Source organism: Aulonocara stuartgranti (genome assembly GCF_965226115.1).
Source record: "Aulonocara stuartgranti genome assembly, chromosome: 10".
Taxonomy (NCBI): Eukaryota; Metazoa; Chordata; class Actinopteri; order Cichliformes; family Cichlidae; genus Aulonocara; species Aulonocara stuartgranti.
Genome location: NC_138946.1, coordinates 25,505,001 through 25,526,533, shown reverse-complemented (window position 1 = coordinate 25,526,533; position 21,533 = coordinate 25,505,001). Strand labels below are relative to the sequence as shown.

Here is a 21,533-nt window from a genome sequence, read left to right as displayed (position 1 = left end):
CTCGGGACCGTACAGAAAGCCATCTTCTGGCATGAGATGCAGTTCTAATAAGCAGGTGTTTTTAGGTGAGATCTCAGCATATAGATCATTATGTGTTGCGTTAAACAGTTCCTGAGTTTTCCACCCATCTAACCAGAGTCCTGTTTTAGCCGCATTATTCAGTTTTATATTTTATTGCGTTAGCGAGTGGCTATATGGATTTATTCCATTTGGTCTAAAAGCGCTTGGTGTGCAAAGTGGGTGCTATTTCCAAAGTAACGGGTGAAAAGCACAGACACAACCCACACACATTTTGTTTAGACTTCTAAAAGATAAATTAATGCAAGGCTTGCATCACTAGAATCCTGAAGTAGTGCTTCATCCTTGCAAATAAAAGACTGCAGGAAAATAATGGCAACCTCATACCTTTAGTAGATTATATTTCACTAACATGTTTCATTGAACGCTGCATTTTCACAATTATTATGTGCCCTAAGGAAGGAAAACGTTCCCTGAATGCATTTGCACTTATTAAATTGACCAAACGGGGTCTGATTTATTCTCTGTTCATTTATTTTGTCCAATACAATCTTGATTTAATTAAATGGCACACCTTGGCGAAAATTAATTAAAAAAATACTTGAAAATAATTAGCTTGTTTAATAATTGTGTGTATTCAGTGCCTGCAAGATGAAGCAGTATAATACAAATAATTTTAATTTAAAAAGAAAGGTGTGAGGCAATCCCTTTTGATGACAGGACACCGTGTTGTAAAACTATGGGTTTTCACATTCCTGCGTCATTTTAAATCTAAAGGTAGTTATTTCTCATGTCACTTGCACACACTATTTGTTTTGCAGTGCTGCAACACAACTTTTATACCTTATAATGACGCTATTGTAACAATTTATGAAGTATATATACAGTATGACATCAGAGATAGGTATGTAATCGGCAGGCCTGATTATCACTACTGCAAATTAAAACATTATACCATTAGAGCAGAAACAATAGTTGTAATGCAAGGTACATTAAGGTGTGTGTTAACACACAACCTTCACCAGAGTGGATGTCCCAGCAAATTCAGGTCAGACCATAGTGTAACCATGCAATCTCATCTACAGCCCACAGTTAGCATGCTAAATCCTAAAGTTCACAACAGCACAATTACAAAATGACTCAACAAGTATGTCTTACTTGGAAGGACTGCCAAAAGAAGGCTTCTTCTCTCTAAAAAGGACACAGCAGCACAAGACTTGTGGAATATTTTCCTTTGCACAGCACATGAGCATGACACGTCATACTGTCAAGTATAACTGTCAAATATAACTGTCAAGCACAGTGGTGGAAGGGTGATGATTTGGGCTTGTTTTGTAGCCACAGGACCCGAGCAACTTGCAGTCATTGAGCTGACAATGAACTCAAAGTCAGATGTGGGACCATCGGTCTGACAGCTAAAGGCTGGCACAAATTGTGTCATACAACACAATTGATATCCCAAGCGCAGCTGTATTCTCCAATGTGAAGCCATCTGTCTAACAGCTAAAGCATGGACGCAAAAGAAGTCATACAAAAGAATGATGTTGCAGAATGATCCCAAGCACACTATCATATCAAAAACTGAATGGCTGAAAAAAAATACAACGAAAAGAAATGTAAAAGTTGTTGCTGTGACCCATTTTTTGTCGAGATGTCAAAGTAAATGAAATGCTGTGGTGGGAATTTAAGGATGAATGCCCCTGAACTTTAACTGAAAGAGAACTGAAAGTGTAAAGAAAAATGGGCCAAAAAAGGGGATTCTATCAGATATAAAATGTATGGATTGTACTTCATTTTTAAGTTAGCTGCTTAATTAAAATTTTAAATAAGAAAATATTTCTGGTCATGTGGGAAATTACATGAAAAATCAGTGAGAACTGCCCACCTGATCTCGTCAGAATCAGCACTTCTTCTTTGACTCTTTTTTTATTTAGTCCGAAACAATTGCCAAATGATAACTGTCAGATTATTTTTATTCAAGAAATTAAAACCACAATAAAGTGAATGAGTGATCACTATACAACATGTATAAAGGTGTCGTTTCCACATTTAACTTTGACCTTTTGCTGACGGTATGAGAAAAAGTCCAGTCCAGTCATGACATCAGAAAATGATGCTTTCCCAGCTAATCTTCATGTGCATGTGAGTCATAAGCTGATCAAAGTCAGTCCACATAGGAATTTAACTTGAAGACTCAACACACCACCTAATGTTCTGACAAAACCTGATAGATCTGTATACCTATACAGGTGGCATTTTAACAAAGCTACGTTGCCACGAGACAACCTATTGCAGAAATCAGTCATTGTAAGAACTGGAGGAGCCTGTGGACCTATTTAATGCCTTACAGCCAGAGCTAGTTTGCAACAAACCAACAGCAGTCACATTCTGACTCCATAAAAGCTCTTTGAATGGTCTACATTTTCTATTTTGATGCCAACAAAGCACACGTAATAGTACACTGCAAATCCAACAAGAAAGTCCCAGCAAGATGCAGCCATACTTTACTACTGCAACAGCGTCAGCAGTGCCATATTTGGCAAACGTCTATGATAATGTATGGTGCCTTGTATTATTTCTAGGTGTTGAGGAAAAAGATATTCATCTAGAAACAATCATTTCCTGACTTTGTAGAAAAGAGATACCCAGATTATACATCATGTGACATCTGAAAATGGAAACAGGCTGACAGTACAAACTAACAGAGGTAGAGAAATAAACTGCATCAGAGCAAAACTAGAAGGCAAGAAAGCAAGGCCACCGCATTGGTGTATTTTTTTTTTTTAAAAGAGAGACTATCAAAAAATGGATGGATGAACCTGTATTATGTTTGTTTTGACAAGCCAAGTATGATATATATACCCACACAGTTGGTATGTGTTATTTGTATGTATTGATGTGTCTCTTCTCCTGAACGTGTTTTTTTCGCAACCAAATATATCCAAGACAGTAATTGACAACTCTACTAACCCTATTAGAGCTGTTCAGCCTCTGTTTCACCCAGCTCTTCTGCCACTTCACTAATTCTCCTAATCTTCTTCATGCTCGTCTGTCTTTTCATATCTCCCCTCTCCTTATTCTCACTGCAATGCTTTACCTCTTAGAGAGGGATGGGATGAGTGAAGAAGATTAAAATAGAGGTCACGCAATCCTTTTAGCTGGTTTTAATATCTGCTCCTCGAATGATATGTTCTGCACGTACATCAACAGGATTAGAGTGTCAGAACTTCCAAGAACTGATGAAGCAGTGCATCTACCCCTGTACGCACATTCACATGGCACCATGGTACACATCCCCTGCCAGGATGTAGTGCTGCTTAGCAGATGATATGCTTGTCCATTTTGCACATACAGTGTCTTTTTTCAGTTATTGTCTTTTCTTTTATACATATGTGTGTTTTAAAGAAGAGAAATAAGCAACAGTGCCAGCATTATCATTCCCTAACAGAGGATTTCGATGTATTGAGGCATTAAAGGGTCGTTCTCTGAATCTAAAAGGTAAGGACAGCAACAGAAAAGCGAAAGTTCAGTATTAAAAGACCCTGCAAATATTATAACATGGAACTTTATCATATGAAGTGAGCTACAATATTGAGTTAATTGGTTCGCCAAACAAAGATAGATATATGGCCCTGTGTGCAAGAAAATGTTTGCCCTGGGACCGTTTTTTTAAATAATAATTTCATTGTGGAAAATGAAATTCAAATTGGAGAGCCCATGGAGGACAAGCAAGGAATTTTTGTTAGTTTATGAGCCTTATGCACTGTCTTCTAGATGCTTGTGTTTATTTTACAAATCTCCTGTGGCATAGTTATGAGACTGAGCTCATGTATGTATTCTAATTTGTATGTGTGAGACTCTTTTATTGGATTTGCTTGGTTGCAATTCTTATTATGTTATTGGCTTTGGTGGGTGCTTGCAAAGGAGAACAGGGCCCACTGGACCTCCCGTGTGAGAGTACAGTATGTGTTTGTTGGTCTCACTCACTCTCTCGCTCTCTCTCTTTTTTCAGTCTATATTACGAACTATTAGACATGAGCTGCGCATATTGGTTTTTCTGTGAAGCAGCTGTTTCTCTCAAAGCTTTCTGCCTCTCCAGACTAGTTTTTTAAGAGCAAGGAGAAGAAGAGGAGGTGGTGGTAGTGGAGGAGGGTGGTTCATGGTGGATAAACACACCAGGGGGTGGGGGTAGCAAGAGGTCAGGAGATAGATTGTGAGAAAAGCCAAGGATTTCATATCTACTGGGACTGAACGATAGCTGTATTTTCAAGGTTAGCTTTGGGTATTTATTGCATGCCCGTTTTCAAGTTGCTGCTCTGTGATATTTTAGTCAATAAGGGCTGGTTTGTATTTGAGCTGAAACAACAGGAAATGTTTTAAGCACTGAGCGCATTAAAATTTCACAATGTCAGTTCTTATTTTCGGTTAATATTACTTGCTCTTATAATATCATGTTTTTTGTGCGGTCACTGTGATGAGTGCCAGGAAACAGACAGAACCACAATACTGCTAAGCATCTGCCTCTTGCCCTTTTCATTTCAGTATGTACACATCACAGACAGGCTGAGGCTGATCTATAGTAACAGTTTAGCATTTTGGGAACCCAAATGAACCAATAATCAGTAGAAGGTTAAAAGACAGTCGCTACTATCTTACTATCGGAACTGTCCTACAAGTGACTCCTTTACGGTGGCCCTGAGAGGCCAAACGGACTGCAACTTAAGAAAACACCAGCAATAAGAAAAACGCTGCAAAAGCACACAAAGCACAACAGACATAGGAAAAACGACAACAGAAATAGGAAAAAAGAAAACAGAAATAGACTCTGTGTGCCTTAGCATATGCTGTTTCCGGTGGGGAAACTCCTGTATAGCGCTTCGTTTCCGGTGTGATATTCGCTCCTTGTTTACGGTCGGGTTTTCCAAAACAAGTCAACCGAATAGATGAATCAAGCAGTGATTTACATTTCTAAAGATGTCTTGGGCATTTACCGAATATATCTGTAGATGATGTTCATTGACTTGTCAATATTTTTTTCCCCGCGCCTCAGAGCAAAAGAGAGAAATAATTCAAATTCTATATTTCTCAGCATTTGTATACAGTGGTCCCTCGTTTATCGCGGGTGTTATGTTCTAAAAATAACCAGCGATAGGTGAAATCCGCAAAGTAGTATCTTGGTTATCTTCTTCAGAGTCACACTGCAAAATTGATCATTTAATTTTTTTATGACACAGCAATGGTGAGTGTTCGCACACTCCGCTCTTTGTAACTTAACACGATCTTACCGTTTTCGTGTTTTGGACATGATTTTGGAGTCCTTCGCAGTAGCGACTGACCGCAAAGTAAGGCTACCGGAAATGTACAACCCTACACCCGGTCTTAAAACAGGAAGTAAGCATTTTCTTGTGCACAGGGTCTATTGGAAAAAAACAGATTTCCAAAAGCACAAGCGAAGTGTTTCTAGGGAGACAATAACCCGACAGACCAGTTGCAGGAAAACAAAACATGGTAGGTGTGTTTTATCATGATTCATATAATACTGATGACGGATTTTTAGGCTAATAGTTAGGCTAACACACTTACCTCTCATCTTTTCTTTCCTCACAAAACCGATAGATCCTCCACTTCTTTTAAGTGTCTCCCAGCGCAATTCTTAGCATATTTTGGTTCCTGCAACTGGTCTGTCGGGTTATTGTCTCCCCAGAAACACTTCCCTTGTTATTTTGGAAATCTGTATTTTCCTATTTCCGTTTTATTTTTTCCTATTTCCGTTGTCATTTTTCATATTTCCATTGTGTTTTGTGTGCTTTTGCTGCGTTTTTCTTATTGCTGGTGTTTTCTTAAGTTGCAGTCCATTTGGCCTCTCAGGGCCACCATACTCCTTCCTTTTTTTTTCCCGTTTCAGTTTTTGTACTGATAAACTAGATGTTAAGCTAAATGGCTACTAGATAGCTTTGTAGGATATACAATGATTTTTTTTCTCCATTTAAGTCTTAACCAAAACAGCAATTAAGCATTACAATGTTAACTTAATATAAAAAAAACCATTAGATATTAGATCAACTCCTCTGACGAGTAAGGAATATAACTAAATATCTTTCTAGTAGTAGGTTATTGCAATAGACTATGAGGGTAAAGTGCTATAACAAGATATAAGATTTATGAAAATACACATCAACCAGGTGATAAAAATGCCAAAGTGCTCTGCTTTGCTTTCTTTAAAATACTAAAAAGGACATTTTTCTCCAATATAGCTCAAGGTGAAATCTGATTTTAACCATTTTTAACCATCAGTGTCTTAAGGTAATATCACTATTGACTTTGGGACATAAAAGTTATGTTTTATTATTGCAGTATGCAATAGCTGTTACTGCTACAGGATAGCAAATAGTAAATTGAGGAGTAAATTGAGACCATCACCACAAAAGGTGTATATGGCTGTCGTATACAATGATAGTGTGATAAGGTTACTGTCTGTGGCATATCTCAGGCCTGTCCTGATTTGATCGTATTTCTTTGGTCTAGTTGGACTCTATAGAGAGGATTATTGGAGCCCTGCTACAGTAGGCCTTTCAAGCTGTGGTTCAGGCTCCAGAGGACTAACAACAAGTCAGACGCTGTCAGATCCCAACTAGTGAGGCCAAGGGCTGATGCTTTGAAGTGGGCTATGCAATTCTCATCTGGAGGGATCAGATTGAGGGAGAAAAAAAGACGAGGAGAGGTGCAAAGCTTGAGCTAAACAGGCAAGTTGGGTAGGCCTCAGAAGCTGGTGAGGTGGTTTTCACTGAATCAGACCTACGTGGATGCTACATACCATCAAAAACATACGAAATTCCTGTTCATTATGCAGCTTGTGGAATACACAAGTATGATTTGTTTCTAAAACGGAGTGCAGAGCCCTAAAATATGCAAGGCATGTACAAAGAGAATGGAAAATCAGATTACACTAAAAGTTTTTAAAGTTGGCGGGAGGACACAAAAGAAATCATAATAGTTCTGGTTCTGCAATCAAAGCATGCTGAGAAAAATATATGGTAAGAAAGAAGGTTTAATTTGTGCTGATTGTTCCTTGCATAATTCTTCAAATCCTCTTAAAATCAGTATGATTTTCTTTTATTATTATTATTATTCTCCATGTAGCTTGGTCATGCAAATGCTGCTGACTTGGGAAGATTTAAGGCTAGACAGTGTTGTCTAGCCTTAAATCTTTAAATCTCTGAGCAACATCACTCCCAAAAAGTAGGTTGTCAGGATATGCTTCTAGATAAGCCGAAATTATATTAATTGTGTGGAGCCAGTAGATGACGAGAGAAGACAGTAATGTAAGAAAACAGGAGGATTTGACGACTGTTGAGAAACTGGAGAGAAGAAAACAGTCTTAGTATGCATAGTTTAGGTTTGGAGATCACAGTACATGCACTGGTGTGTGCTTTCATGGTTTTTACTTGGGCATGCATAATTTCCTATTATAATGTAACAGGCAGATACTTTTTCCAAACTCAACATAAACAGTCAGTTTTACAATCACAGCTTTTAGATTATCTGTGTACTTACCCAGCACAATAGCATGACATGGAAAAACTAACCAGTTTCTCCTTGTTCACACACACACACACACACATACAAATGGGTGCACACTTACAAAGACATTCCTTCCTAACCTTCATATGCTCCCTCTGATTTTAATCCTTATCTCTTCTAGTCTTATTTCTTATGCTAACTGCAATGCTATCACTGAAACTGAATCTTTAACAAAGGGGTTTATGGATGCAGTCCAGGCTTTCGATTTCTGTGAAAACATTTGGCCCTCACACAATAGTAAAAGCAGATGTGCAACCCACCATTGGAATTAAGCGATAATATCAGTCAATCAGTCAACATGCACGCACACAGTGTGCACAGAATTATGACGGTCTCCCTTTCTTCCTGTCTGAGGTAACCCCAACCATGTTTTTCGCGTCCCACGGGGAGTGCCTTTTATCATGCGACATTGTGGTGTCGGCAGTATTGGGGGGAGTCGGGGAGCGGGGGTGAGGTGGGGTGGGGTTGTCAGACAGCTGTTTCCCATCAGCACTCAGTCAGGCGGTCGCAACCCTCCTCAGAGGATCAGAGGGGGCAACGCAGCGAAGTGAGTCTCAGAGATATGCGTGGGCCAAAATACTTCCAATTAGAAGGTCATCCCAATTTGTTCTCTCATATCCACGGTGCTTATCAGGCGTCTCGGGCCCACTCGGTGTTATGCACAAAAAGAGGTGAATGGGTTGTTGCTGCCATATGGGAGTGATTATGCGTTTTCCTCATTGTTTCCTGTCTTTTCACCCCAGCTCTACTGAGTCTTGCTGCTATGCTTGGTCTGCGTTGGCTCGGCTCCCTCGGCTTGTTTCAGGTTCTAAGCCCCTCCTGTAATTTAAGTCCGGGAATGCTTAACAACAGTCACTCATGCACAGGCGTCTACATTAGCACATGTTGTTCACCTCATCAGTGGCAAAACTGTGCTCACCGATATGGAATTAAAGTTGTTTTTCATCAAAAGAACTTTCTTTTTCGTTTCTCTTCTACATATCCTAATTTCACTTTTATTCTTGCTGTAATTTTGCAAATGATAGCCCATTCAATATGATGCAAGAATCTAATAAAAAAAAAAACTGCTGCAGACACCACAACATAATGTCTATGGTGGAGACAGGAAAAAGCTCTCTCTGACCACCAGAGTTCACGCTGGAGTAGATGCGAGTTTGCTTTGTCTCTGATACAGCTGGTGGCTGGAAGATCTTTTTCTGCACACAACCTAGTCGTTGTGGAAAGATGATAAATTGCCGTGGTAGCTTTCCGCCTCCTGCTAGTGTAGGCTGCTGGATCCCACCTTTACTGCAGAGCTTTATATCTTCTCATCTTACTGTCAGCCATTAAGAACAAACTTTCTCAGCAGCTAGTCTCAACAGACCTTGCATGAGCGAAGGAGTAGTCCCACGAGGGATCCTGACAGGCTGATAAATGAATACAATTTAGATGAGTGGATAATACTGTACTAATATTATCAGATTACTAACAGTGTAGCTCTGTAAATTTATTTTGTGTAGGTGTTTGTGTGTCACTGTCAAAAAGTGGGATTGACAGAGCTAGTAAACAATCAACTGAAACTTGTACGTCTGTGTTTTTGACATGGGAAGTCAAGTACAAAATATCCTGCTGGTCAAGCTGTTAAAGACTTGGTATCGCAGCCCAGTTCTGCGAACAAGAAAAGGCGTTAATATTGTTACCAAGAGCAAAAAAGCAGCTTAAGTCCAAACTATAAAATTTGCACCTTAAAAATATTAGCTGCTAATGCCACATCACAAAAGTCATTGAAATAGACTTTTTGACACACTAAACACAGCCCCACTTGAAGACACCAATGATACGAGGAAGTATTCACCTTCTTAACATTATTAAAGTCCTCTCTGTTTCCTGTTCTGCTTGTCTGTGTTTTTTCCAGTCTTACGTGACGAATTTAGGCAGAATCCTGTTGACGTTATGGTTGCAGTGGGTGAGCCTGCGGTCCTGGAGTGCCAGCCACCCCGTGGACACCCCGAGCCCACAATCTCCTGGAGGAAAGATGGCTCCAACTTAGATGACAGAGATGAACGCATAACAGTAAAAGCAGCTATTTTGATTTCACACATTTCAACTAATGATAATTTATACTGTTGTTGTTATATCATTATATTCATGGGAAAGTGCAAGTCATTACATTGGAGATGCTAGAACGTTGACGTTATGTGAAGAACAAACTTTGACATGAAAATTGGTGGGGTTCAAAAAGCCTTTCAGTGTGAAATTCTGATGCTTAGTTGCCTTTTTTGTAACGTTAACATACAAATTAAAGCTCTGCAGGAATTTGGAAAAGCAACCCTGTGAAGTCGCAAGATAATTTTCTTGTGGTCACTGAAACCTTTTCTGGTTCTCATTACCAAAATGCTTGTAGGAATTTTGGAGAGATGATTTATTTGGCTCATACAAAACCTTAACCACAGAGCAGCACATCAGAAAAAAACCAAAAGTGTACATTATACTGTACAGGAAGGAACAGCATTGTGTGCTAATGTTAGCTACTGTATTGATGTATGGTCTTAGTCTAATGTATTAGGTCATGTGGCACGCGGCAGACAGCAGTGATTTTCCTTTTCATGCTTTTGTATACACTGAATTTATTTTGCATTTAATGGCTTCCTGCTCCTTTAACTTTGGAACAGAATCTGGTTTCAACAACTCAGATAGCTGTGTGCGTGCATGTGTGTGTGTCTGTGTGAGAGAGCTGATTTGTTTATTTGAGTCTTCTCTTCCATGCTCCCAGGAACACGCAGGAAATTCAAAGCTCATGTTAGTGTGGAGTGACAGGTAGAGCATCTCTGGGGAACTGTGATGGACAGAGCAGCTATCTCTGATTTAAGAAGAGGAAAGGATCAGAGCCAAGGGGGAGGCTCCTCTGAGGGAAATACAAAGGCTGCTTTTCCCTTTGTACTTACGTGCCTGGCTTCGTCCTCCCTGATCATCTTTTCTATATGGAAATGTGTCTTTGCCATGAGTGTTCTCTCAAAGACATTACTTACTGTACAAAGACCAAAGGAGTCTACCACAAGTGATTCATGGCTACTTTAAACCCTTTTGAGTGTTTCCCTTGTGGCCTTTAGCTGTCAGTTATTAATAGTGATATGCAGATCAAGTTGTGAGTTAACAGTTGGATTGAATTTTATGGATTTTAATTAAAAAGCTGAGTGTCTTCATTGCAGGAAAATACGTACACATCACACTAAGGCAGCTAATGTGTTTTCCCTCAGGGTATCTAAGACTATGTAAAAAAGAAATAGAAGACACCGAGGCACAAGAGGAAGAAAAGCTGAGGTTTCAGTGTCCGAGATGGAGGACTGACAAACCACATTTTCATTTCTTTGCAGTGGAATTTTTGCTAAAAATGAGGAGCGGTCAGTCGAGGAAATAAAAAAGCTCTCAGTCTACTCTTTAATCAGCTGCTAAAGTTACAAGTGCAGTAAACAGAAAAAAAAAGTTGCAGAGCATAAGTATAACATTAGCCAGTGGCAATGGTTAGATCATCTTTGCAATCCTCGAGAAAGACTTGCAGCAAGGGGTAACTCGCAAAACCCTTTCTCCAGGATTTAAATAGGTAATCTCAATGAGCCAAAGTCAGTAAACTCTTTGAAATGTAGAAAAGAAATGAGACCAAATAAGAAATCTTTTAACTCACATTGCACTAGTTTGAAAAAGAGCCTGTGGTATATCTGTCTGTGTCCTCCAGTCCCTCTGCAACCCTGAATTGGATAAGCAGTTAAGAAAATGAGTGGATGGATGGGTTATTCATGAATCATTCACAGCAGCTTAAACACCCGCATTGCATTATGTTTTTAGTGAAATACAGAGCGTTTTATTTTAGTGGCTATAATGTAACTCCAAACATCCAACCCTAATCCAGTGAATACTGACAGGAATGGCTGAATCTGCAATACTAGTTCCCAAATTCCCCCACGTGCCCCCTGTGATTACCAGTGGTTGGCAATGTGCATCTCAAGTACACACAACCACAAGTCACCCCGCAATTTATTAAGTCTTCCTCTTAAAACCGCATGATTTACAACAGATTTGAAATGGTATCCACTCTTAGGCCACTCTTGGTCTTTTTATTTTTCAATTTTTTTATTTATTTGGTGGACAGTGTCAGCCGTTTGTGGTGGAAGGTTAGCCTGGAGGAGGCTGACTAATAAATGAAAGGCTGCTGGTTTTATCCCTGCAGCAGCAATTTAATGATGTATTCCATCTGTAAGCTTGAGAGTTGAGAGTTCCTACGGAGCCAGGTGCTGTCTGGCATGTTGCTGAATTACTCAATGGACGCAGCTCTGTAGGCAGCCTTGACCTCTGAACTGTGTTAAGAAATGGCAGCGCTGCAGTGTGTGTCGTGTCCCTAGCAAGAATGCATGAATAGTTTGAGCAGGGAAGAAGCAATCTAAGAGCATAATAACTGGGCTGAGAGTTTAATTGAAGTTGATGCCTGGTTTCACATGTCTGGTTGCAGAGAATGGCTTTGTGTTTGTTTGGAGGTCAGCATGTTTCCCTTCTCCAGTTTCTCATCTACTCACTACTGCTCTGCTGTCACCTCTAACACCAAGCTGCTGCATACTATCAGTAGAGGATCTCACATTCAAAGTACCTCAAAGACATGGTGTGTGGAGGCGTGTGGTGGACAGAAAAGGCTGAAAGCAGTGGGCCACCCCAGTAGCTTACCTGGTAGATCGCGGATTTCTCACTGAGCCTGAGTCCTTTTGTGCAGAGCCTTGGGTTTGAATGTAGGGTGGGCTCTTTGCTGCATGTCATTCCTTCTTTCTCTTTCATGCCTCTGCTGTCTATCTCAACTACATCTACCAAATAAAGAAGAAATGCCAATAAAAAATAAACATGAATGTGTGGGTGTGCCTGTGCCTGTGTGTGTGTGTGTGTGTGTGTGTGTGTGTGTGTGTGTGTGTGTGTGTGTGTGTGTGTGTGTGTGTGTGTGTGTGTGTGTGTGTGTGTTGCCGATATGCTTAGAGAAAAGTTTGGGAAAGGCAAAGTAGGCTGACAGAACATCTAAGGAGTGTCTCTACAAAGAGGCAGTCCCTTTGTTCCCAGGGTTCTCATGTAGTGCTAGATATGAATTATGTAATTTCATAATGGGTGACCTTCTGTGCAGATTGAAAGGCAGTGAAAATTCTATTCCTAAGCAATAGAGAGCCAGATCAATGCGCACAGGCTTACACAACACCATGCACTTCTTTTTAAACAAGGGACAGTCAAAGATGTGACCATGCAAAAGACAGCATCATACTTTCAAGTAAACATGTCAAAAAGAAAACTTGAGCTGAGGCATATTTTATCGCAGAATACACAAATAGCAGCCAGATTAATACACGCTTTATGGATGTGATACTCTGTTAGTAATTCACAAACACGGTACACATACAGATGGCTAGATCCTCCACAAATACAGCTGTGCAAATATTGATTTTTTTTCTGTTGTCTTTTAGATTCGGAGTGGCAAACTAATGATCACCAACACTAGGAAGAGTGATGCAGGGAAATACATCTGCGTTGGAACCAACATGGTGGGAGAGAGGGAGAGTGAGATTGCCGAACTCACGGTGCTTGGTAAAATATGCAGCTTTTTGATTGCATTTCACAATGTTGCAGTACTTCACTTAGTCTGAGTACTTCCAGTTCTCAGTGCCTTGCCAGTCCACTGTACAATGCTTTTTTCACTGGGGTATAATAACCCATTAATTATTTTGATTATGCAGCTCTACCACCCAGTCTACCAGCTTTAGCAAATTTCCCCACTGAACATGCACTGAACATCTAACAGTGCTACATCTAATGTTATAACCTTTCAGTATAAGAGCTCCCTATGGTACTGTGCTTCTTCTAGTGCCGCCTCCTGCTTCTAGCCTCTATTCTCAATCCCCCACTTATTTTCCCAACACTTTCCATTAGAATAGAGCTCTTATCTGTACCACATCGTTAGATGGCCTTGGTTCAGGTTGCAAATATACAATGTAGTGGCTCAAAGAGCCTGTCAAATAAATGTGGAAAATCCCGCTGAATGCAGAAGCATATTAACATATGCTGTTTTCTGGGCTGTACAAAATAAATGGCAGATAAATATATGATTATCTATAGAATTTCATGTCAAACCTGATTTTATTGTATTTATTTAATCCCAGCAACTAATAATTTATACTTATTTGGGTGAAAAGTTGAACCACTCAAAAATAACATACTGATTATAAAAGTTTGTTCAAAACTCAAATGTACCTCAAATGATTTGAAAAAGTTATTAATATAAAGGACTTTTTCTGCTTGTTCAGAGGGGTTAAAATCAGATGACTTTGGAAGAAAGTTCATGACAGACAGCATTTCATGGTCTTCTACTACAATAGGCCTTGAGAAGCCATAACATGCATTAGATCCCATTATTCTGCTGTAATGTGAATCGCACTGCACAAGCATTTGATCTTTTCCCCAAAAGTGTTTTGTAGACAGCTACTCATTCTCTGTGACTGCCTTGAACCAGAACATTTCACAGAACTTTTGCTGGTTGTAGTCCTGCTTTCTGTATCTCAAACAAGTTGCTTTGCAATTTTTAACTTTTGCAAAACTTGATGTATTGATGTTCTGTTGGTGTGCATAGTCCTCAGTCCAGCCATGATATGATGCAGAGGAGAATAGAATAACAATCTGACTTCTGACACTTCAGCTGTTCGAACACGCTGTTTCCCACACAGAGTACTCAGTAATAAACTCTCAACCATATTTATAATAGGTGAACAATTGCAGCAAGTGGATTTACTTGGGTGAGCCTTTGATGAGTAGATTAAATCAGTCTGAGTGCCGACTGATCCCTGCTTCAAAGGATTTGATATGATCCAAGACGTCTTTCCATTTTTGTCAGCTTTTCAATACTCATACCTTCTGAGCCCACAAACACGATGAATTTGATCCTGTAATGATGTTTGTTCCTCTTACTACTGTGCTGCCATATAGAGCGTCCGACCTTTGTGAAGCGGCCCAGCAGTGTAGTGGTGCTGGCAGAGGAGAGTGTGGAGTTCAGCTGTGTTGTCCAAGGAGACCCTGTTCCCACTGTCCGCTGGAGGAGAGATGATTCTGACCTGCCTAAGGGCAGGTAACACACAAAAACCCTCTACATTCAGTAACTGACCATGCAAACATGGTGTTTCCACTTGTTCTTTCATCTCTTGGGCATGTGTGTGTGTGCATGTCTGTCCTGCCAGCAGATTTGAAATCCTAGAGGACCATACCTTGATTGTTCGCCAAGTGACCTCTGCAGACGAAGGCTCTTATACATGTGTGGTGGAGAACATGGTTGGGAAGTCTGAAGCGTCTGCCACGCTCACTGTACATGGTCAGTACAACCCAGCCTTCACACTTAATGCTCTACAATCGAAGCACCTTCTTCTCATGTATATGCAGTCCACATATTTTTTTTCAAGGCCTCAGGTTTCATTTTAATGGATGAGAAGTGTTTGCCTAAGAGTTGTTCCTAACAGGAGACCTAATCCTGTGTCATAGTGTCACAAATTTACCAAGAAATGACTTTTACACAGCCGGGCGTTCAGCATGACCACGCTTTCATCATTGTGCCTTCTTGTACCGAATAATTGTTTCTAGGGTGTGTTTGTCTTAAGGCCTGAGGGTCATATAACAACAGCTAAGAAGTCATAATAAAAGTTTGTTTGTGCAAACTAAAATGAGCATCAGAAGGAAATGTTCGTGACTGCAGGAGCTAAATTAATTTGGTCTAAGCTGTAATGCCACAATGACACCCTTAAGTTCTTAAATCAATGACAGGAAATAGGCAGTGAGATATCTCTCATGGTTGCACATGCAAACCAGTACGCATAAATACACACATACAGAGAAGCAGTTGGTGACATATACTGCAAAGACAGTAGGACTTAATTAAAGACGAGCTGGTTACATGCTGGGGACTGACATGGTTCCAATTACATTGTCTTCCTCCTCCTCCAAAAACCTGAGAAAATGAGCATCGGGGGGGCATAGCTAAATTTGGCAAACAATGGAAAAGACCAGGAATACAGCATTTGATGTTGTATTACTAGATTAAAAAGATAGTTATTTTAGTGAATGCATGTTTCATATTAAAAAAGAAGAAAAGAAAAAAAAGCCCAACCTCTGTATGGCTCAAATCATAGTCACAACCCTAACCACAGAATCATTTTTACTGACCTAGAACATTTGGTTGATATTAAACAATTGCCATTATAAACAGTTGTAGTAAGCCAAGGAGCTTAGTCATAATAATTTTGCACAAGTTCCAAGTATGACATTGTTCTGGAATTACTAAATTAATATGTATTTATTCTGCCTGTATTACCTCTCTCTACTTTTCTCTCTCTCTCTCTACTCTAGAGATGTGGATAGATATGGCTATTTATAGAGAGGGTGCTTAAGCCATGCTTTACCACCGTATCCACAGCAGTGTAGCACTGTAGTTCCAAAAGCAGCTGGTTAGCAAGCAATTCATTGCACTATAAATCTAGCTTTGACATCTTAAGATTTCCAGTGTTTCCCATCTACAAATGCATGTTTGTTAGTGTGGAAATTTTACAGTAGCTCCTACTTTTCCCCTCTATCCAGACACAATGCTTCATCCGCATCTCACCCTTTATGAGTTTTATGTCCTCATTAACCAATTGTACGTCTGTTAAACTATGCCTCTAGGCTGGCTGGCTCTGACTCAAACTGGCAATTACATGTGTTTTTCACACGTCACAGCCAATAAGTCTGCTGCACATAACTGGGGATAGACAGCCTGCTTTACTCTGTAACATCTGTGCTTTTCTTCCATTTCTTTAACGAGACATTGTGGGGGGTAACCTGTGTCACTTGAGATCCCTTTGAGAACACTAATCATATTTAAAAAAAAATCATACATCATACATCACACTTTATAAAAATAGAAGAGAAATAATAGTTTTGAAATGCTACTAACGACAATGATGAAGAATAACTGGAAGGATTATTGAATTGGCCTAGTGTGCACAGTGCAGGGTACCGAAGGGGCCAATGAGTTCCTAAGTAAGATCTTTTCATTTAACGTGACCAACAATGAAATCAGTAAAAGAAATTAAACAACTAGCTTTCACACACACACTACAGTCTTTCTGCATATTAGCGCAAATGTCAGAAACAGTCCAATCAAACATTAAATAGACCTCAACCTACCATGTGTCCATGTGATGTCCGCTGTTGCATTATTTTGCAGTGTGAAAATAGCTTGTATTATAGTCTGGTGAAATCACGGCAAGCAAGGCTGTTCTTCTGTCTGCACGCTCTACCCACACAGCACCATCACATAAAGCAGACAGAGCATTTCCTAAAGTAAAGCAGGTCGTCTCTTATGGAGCACCAACAGGGAGAAAGTGTAGCTTTGGACACCTGATGTGAACTACAGAGAAACTAAATGATTGCAAGCTCATGAACAGAAATACACAAACCAGCCACGGAGAGACAGAGCGAGAAAGGGAAAGAGATAGAGAACAACCACAAGGTGAAGCAGAATAATAACAAAGCACCTCTTTGACAGTTTATTTTGGAAGTCTTGCACATGTGATCAGGTGCCTACAGTTCCATAACCCTTCAATGAACTGTAGAAAAAAAATCTTTTAAAACTGTCCCTGCATCATTGCAATTGTGTGTGCATTGTGTGTATTCACCCTGATTATTCATTGCGCTGCTTTTTTGTGTGTCTTTTTTCCTTGTAGTCAATACTGGTAAGTTGTCGTCCATCCCTCACCCACCATCAGACAGCAAAAAGAACTCATGAGTCCCTGTCACTGTCCTATCTTCACTGTAATTCCATCCACCACTACAGTATGTAATTCATGTTATGTGTGGGTAAATGAATAAAATATGTAAAGCTTTTCTCACACACACACACTAATGTTATAATGCTGAGAATGATAAAAAATGTGTAATGCTGACAGGTAATTAGGACCTCTCTTCTTCTGCAGTGCCCCCGGCTTTTGCCATTCGTCCCAGGAACCAGGTGGTGGCAGTGGGCAGGACGGTCACCTTCCAATGTGAGGCTACTGGCAACCCGCAGCCTGCTATTTTCTGGCAGAGGGAGGGCAGTGAGGTGAGACTGACCCTTAGTCTGTCATCACACTACTAAATCACTGCACAGTGTAAATAAAGATAATGAATGGCTAACTGTGATCTTCATCTCCCCTCTAGAGTCTTCTCTTCTCCTACCAGCCACCGCAGCCCTTTAGCCGGCTGTCCGTCTCCCAGATGGGCAGTTTGACCATTACCAATGTTCAACGTAATGATGGCGGCTTTTATAGCTGCCAGGCTCTTAACATCGCTGGCAGCGTTATTACCAAAGCGCTGCTGGAGGTTACAGACTGTGAGTAAAAGGAAGTGGTGATGGAGGGCAAAGGAGGGGACTTTTATGTAGCTCTTTTGCAGCTTCATTCTTTTGTCTTTTGGCTAAGTGGACTACATTGTGGCAGCAGTCTTGTTTTGTTGAGCAGGTAAATTAAAGTACAGTTTTGTTTTGGCTACAGACGGCAGTAATATGGGTGTGGTGGTTTGCCTTGGCTTCAGTCAGGAGAGGGATTTTATGAGATATTGTTCACATGTTGGGCTCAGAATAGTTGGTTTCTGCGGTGACTGTCTATAAAGAGTGTCTGTACTTACAGCGCTGTGCAAAAGTTTTGAGCCAGTCCTCAGTTCTTTATATTTACTTCCAAGGGGTCAGAATTTCTTGTAATATTTTTAAAGTGGTTTTGAGGAGTACCTCTGCAGTAGTTGTAGTAGTAGTAGTTATTTAAAAAAAAATTTTTTATGTTGGTTGCTTTTCCACATTAGTTTTATATTTTCAGATTAACACTTATCTGTTTATTTTTATTTATTTGTTGTTAACTCAAGCAACAGTATCTGTAAGTCAGGTCCTTTCACAAATGGGGGAAAAATCCAGCAAAGACCTGACAATGGACCTGAAAGATGCATCTAGCTCTTCAGCTGATCTGTCTACTTTTGGATGAAGCCTCACCAGAAATGATCTCAGTGGAATGGTGGCTGTCAACTAGCCATTCTTAAGGAAAGGAAACAGGGAGAAGAGGCTGAGATATGACAAATTACATGAGAACCATGCTAAAAATTAGAGGCAACAGATGCAATGATGAATCCAAATTTGAAGGAGGTGCTTGGGAGAAGTACAACAGGAAGTGCTTACAGCCATCTGTAAAACATGGTGGAGGCTCTGTCGTGGTTTAAGTATCTTGTCAAAATGGATGTACTTATGCAGAATATGTGCCATCAGATTTTGATCCACCATGCAAAACCATCTGGACAGTGTCTGATTGGCAGCAGCTTCATTTTTCAGCAAGACAATGATACCACACTGCCAATGCAACAAAAGCATACCTGGATAGAAGAACTTGGGATTGTCTTGGCAATAAACAAAACAAAAGGCAGGCAGTATCCAAATAAGAGCTTTTTCTCATCCAAAGAAAAAGAGCTCATAGCGCCAAACAGTCATTGTAAGATATATTAAATTGTAAGGTAAAGACTCTACTTAAAGACATTACAAGAAAGCTTGCCTAAGAGAGTTCAGGCTGTGTTAAAGACTAAAGGTACTCATGCCAAATATTTTAGCTCATTAGAATTATGTATGTTTGCAAGTTTCAATAAATTGCTTCATGTGTTTCCGGTTTTCCCAGCAACATATAAAGAAATGTGTTTTGACTCAAGACTTTTGCACACTACTATATAAATCTTCTCTTAAAGAAACATTTCCCAACCTGCAATTGTGCAGTAAATAGTCTAAATAAAGATGGCTGCACTGATCATCATTAATCATTAGTTTGCCTTAACACAACACAGCACAGACTGGTTTATTGTACTCTAGATCTAGAGTTCAGTATATGAGGTTTTTATAGAAATTGGTCTGAGGGACTCTCATCCAAACTATACATGATGAAATAACTATGCTGATTGCCTTAAAAAGCAATTTGAATGTGCTCGGAGGCCTACAAAAGTAATTGCAGACACAAGTAATTGTGCACCTGTGTGGTGATGAATAACTACTTGTACGTCTGTGTGAGTTCTATGTACGTAAATACATTAAAGAAAATAATTGCTTCAGTTTTGAACAGACTGGTAATGCATCTACACATTGAGTGGATCAGTGCACCTCTGTCAGTTGTCGTGGACAGTATTCTGCCCATACCAATAATGTGTCCTGCAGCCACCTTAGTATGAAAGTGAGAGTCTATTCAGTAAAAAGGAGGTGGGCTGTTCATGGGTGTTTTTAGGATTTTTTCCAGCAGTCTGCACAGCTCTACACTCTCACTTGCACATTTTTTTTCTCTCCACTCTCCCCTCCCCTAAATTCTATCCATCCTACCACACGCCTCTCATCCCCATTTAGAGTAGTGCATTTGTATGGTAATAACTGGTTCACATTACCTCTGGCAGTTTTCAAGGCACACTTCCATCACCTTTTTTGGAGGTTTTTTTTGTATTTTTTATCTAGAGCCCCTGCTCCCATCCAGGGTTTTTTTTTTCAAATGTAAGAGAGCGAGAGAGTCTGTTATCTAAGTTAGACTGTTATTAGTTGGGCTTTGCCGACATGATTGGATCCGGCTCCAGCAGTACCTACAACCCAATGAACGATTAGTTGCTCTCCGCTGGAGGGGAAAAGTTGATTTCTTTTTCCTCCGCTGCCTGCGCAGCCACCTAAGCTTATTGTTCTCCCTCTTTACCAATTTACCCCTCAATATCTTCCACATCTTATCTGTCTTTTGTTTTTTTCCCATGCCTTCATTTTCTCAACTATTCTCAGTTCTTATTTTTATTTTTCTCTTTCTCTTTATAACTTTAACATTTTATTAAAATGAATCCCTAATCTCAAATTCTGTAATATACCACTGGCAATGACATTGTTGTAGAGAAGAAAATGCAGAAAAGGGTTGGAGGGGGAAAAATGTCAGCTAAGATCTCACTTGTCCCCCAGCCACTGCCCATATATATATATATATATATGTATATATATATTAGGGGTGCAACGATACACAAAATTTTTTCGATACAAAAAAAATGTTCATGCCTTTTTAATTTGTCATTTATTAAAATTATAAATATATATTTTAACTCAAAAGTACAGTTTTTAAATTTAACCCTAACCCTTGTGCGTGTTTTTTATTTTGACAGCGAATGCGCAGCTGCGGACCACTTATGTGCAGCCCTGGTTATTTAGCTCGTCATATTGCAGCCACAGAAATTCTTTTGTCCATGAAACCATAAAGCTGCACTTTCTTTTTGCCTTATAGTCTGATTTGTCATAACTTCTCCGTTTTGTGGTAAGCTTTTCTTTGGCTGTAACTAATTCTTCACCCTGACCTGTCTTATTTGGCTCAGCAGAACTAAAATATATATCCTGCTGCTTTTACACACACACTCACATAAGCTCAGCGATTCTCTGCGCGATCAACCTCTCACATGTTTAAGCTTGCTGCGTGAGATTTCACTTGTCATGTTTGCATAGTAAGCTAACAATTAATTAGACGATGTCAGAGGAATTGGTGCACAAATTATCATCACTCACAGATCAGTGCTGTCGCTCTCTATACACAGTTCGCCCGATTGCAAAGTGAAAGCAAAAAAACAAGCGCAAATTCAAACGCGATTGTAATATGTCACATATTGACAGTGGCTCACCGATGCCAATGACATAATTACCCAGCTACATTTCTGAAAGAATGCAAAAGCATTGACATATATTTTTCCTTCCTACAATAGCCCGACGGGCAGGGCAGAGATAGATTTTGGTAGCCCGACTGAAAAAATCGCTAGCTCCAGGACGTCGGGCTAGCGATATTGCGAGCCCTTGATGAGTGATTGAGGAATCACTCATCTTTGGAAAAGAGAGTTTATTAAAGAGAAATGTC

At 39.8% G+C, this 21,533-nt stretch overlaps 1 protein-coding gene across 3 annotated transcripts in view; it reads left to right on the top strand.

Annotated features, from left to right (window-relative positions):
• Positions 1 to 21,533, top strand: part of LOC309715120 (roundabout homolog 1-like) — an 83,675-nt gene that overhangs the window by 46,994 nt on the left and 15,148 nt on the right. Inside the window, exons 3-8 of one of the 3 annotated variants that reach the window (XM_082547966.1) lie at positions 9,494 to 9,651; positions 13,068 to 13,188; positions 14,581 to 14,719; positions 14,832 to 14,959; positions 17,592 to 17,716; positions 17,815 to 17,986. In XM_082547966.1, the coding sequence (XP_082404092.1) occupies positions 9,494 to 9,651; positions 13,068 to 13,188; positions 14,581 to 14,719; positions 14,832 to 14,959; positions 17,592 to 17,716; positions 17,815 to 17,986 (843 nt within the window). Of the gene's footprint in view, positions 1 to 9,493; positions 9,652 to 13,067; positions 13,189 to 14,580; positions 14,720 to 14,828; positions 14,960 to 17,342; positions 17,452 to 17,591; positions 17,717 to 17,814; positions 17,987 to 21,533 lie in introns of those variants that run through there. The other 2 variants (XM_082547965.1, XM_082547967.1) reach the window with 2 other exon arrangements.